The 1468-nt window shown below is 54.6% G+C and overlaps 1 protein-coding gene across 1 annotated transcript; it reads left to right on the top strand.

Annotated features, from left to right (window-relative positions):
• The first annotated feature begins 448 nt into the window (after positions 1-448).
• Positions 449-1057, top strand: LOC124672229. The gene has a single exon (XM_047208496.1). It carries the CDS (start codon positions 449-451, stop codon positions 1055-1057), a length of 609 nt encoding a protein of 202 aa, XP_047064452.1.
• Positions 1058-1468: the final 411 nt, after the last annotated feature.

Genomic DNA, 1468 nt, shown 5'->3' with positions numbered 1-1468 from the left:
TTATGAGTTTTCATAGTAATACAACTCCAAATCAAAGATGCCCTTGCTTATTTTTTTGAAGAGAATTCTGGCTATCTTGGACGGCTTCGATCCCACAGCCAAGCCGATAAGCAGGTTGGATCCAAGCCGGGATGTCGTCCGCCGTGTCCGCGCACGTGCACGGCTGGTTTTAGCGTGCACTCCTCTCCCACGCCGATCAGCATGTGCCCTTGTCCGTGGACAGGAACCAAGAATGGGTTACCCAGCTGCGCCTGATATAAAACAAGCGTTTCCACTCGTCTCGAGATCCCCCACTCCACTCTCCTCATATACACTCTACTGCACCTCGCTAGTGAGCACCACACCCAGCCAGTGAGAGGAGCTAGCACACAACACATCTTTGCACGCCACTGCTTACCTAGAGAAAGAGAAAGCTGAGCTGGTTCTGATCCGATCGTACCGTAGCATCATGGGGAGAGAAGAAGAAGAAGCCTTCTTCATCGACGACGAGGAGGAGAGCTCGCAGTGCAGCAGCGGGTGCCAGTCCGGCTGGACCCTCTACCTGGACCACTCCGGCTCAGGCCAGCAGCAGCAATGCTGCGCGCTGCCTCGCCATCCCGCCGACGTCCGGCGGCAGATGTTGCCGCAGGAGCAGTATAGCTCCGACGAGGAGGACTCCATGGTCTCCGACGCCTCCTCCGGCCCGGCGCACTACGTGCGCGACGACGAAGAAGAGCTGCTGCAAGTTCAAGGGCAGATCAGCAAGCAACGTCGGTCGTCCTTCGGCGTCGACCCCTCTGGCTCCCGCTCCTTGCTCCCCGCTCGGTCTCATAGTTCGGGCGAGGCGAAGCTCAGAAAGAAGCGGAGGACTGCCCTGCAAGGGGTGGATGAGGCGGCGATTCGCTGCCATGTCGACGTCGACGACGACGACGATCTCGACGACACGGCGAGCTCGTCTGCCATCGTCGCGTCGGCCCACATAGTGGAAGCGATGCGCCAACAGAAACCAAGCTGTGGTTTCATGGCCGAGCATTGTTCTTCCCTGGATCTGGAGTGGCCAGCTGGGCTTGAACTTTGAAGCACTGCTAATGCAGGGTTTGGCGATGCCGTGATGCAGCATTGCTGCACCATTCCATAATTGACGAACTAGCTGTAGCTAGAAATGAGACAAGGCCTTGTATTTTCGGTCCACCTGTACAACCAGATCGGTCAAAATCGTACGTGCGCGGCCGGTGCGCCTAGCTTGTTTGTTTCATCTTTGTACGAAGAAGGGAATTCTTCGGTCGAAACATGACTTGAGCAATTCGTTCGTTCTTTCCTTATCGATCTTGTTGTACCAATTTTGCTTCACTTTGTGTACGTTTGGAGCCAACGAAAAAGTGATGCGCGTACATTCTTGATGAGAACTCGAAAGAATTCATGCCTCTTTTTCCAACCGGGCTATCCCCTTTCCACTAATCGCTCAACCAAAGACAAAGTTCATTACAAA

The sequence above is a fragment of the Lolium rigidum genome, chromosome 7 (assembly GCF_022539505.1).
Source record: "Lolium rigidum isolate FL_2022 chromosome 7, APGP_CSIRO_Lrig_0.1, whole genome shotgun sequence".
NCBI classification, from domain to species: domain Eukaryota; kingdom Viridiplantae; phylum Streptophyta; class Magnoliopsida; order Poales; family Poaceae; genus Lolium; species Lolium rigidum.
The sequence above is the reverse complement of the archived record's forward strand: the minus strand, read 5'-3'. Positions and strand labels throughout refer to the sequence as shown.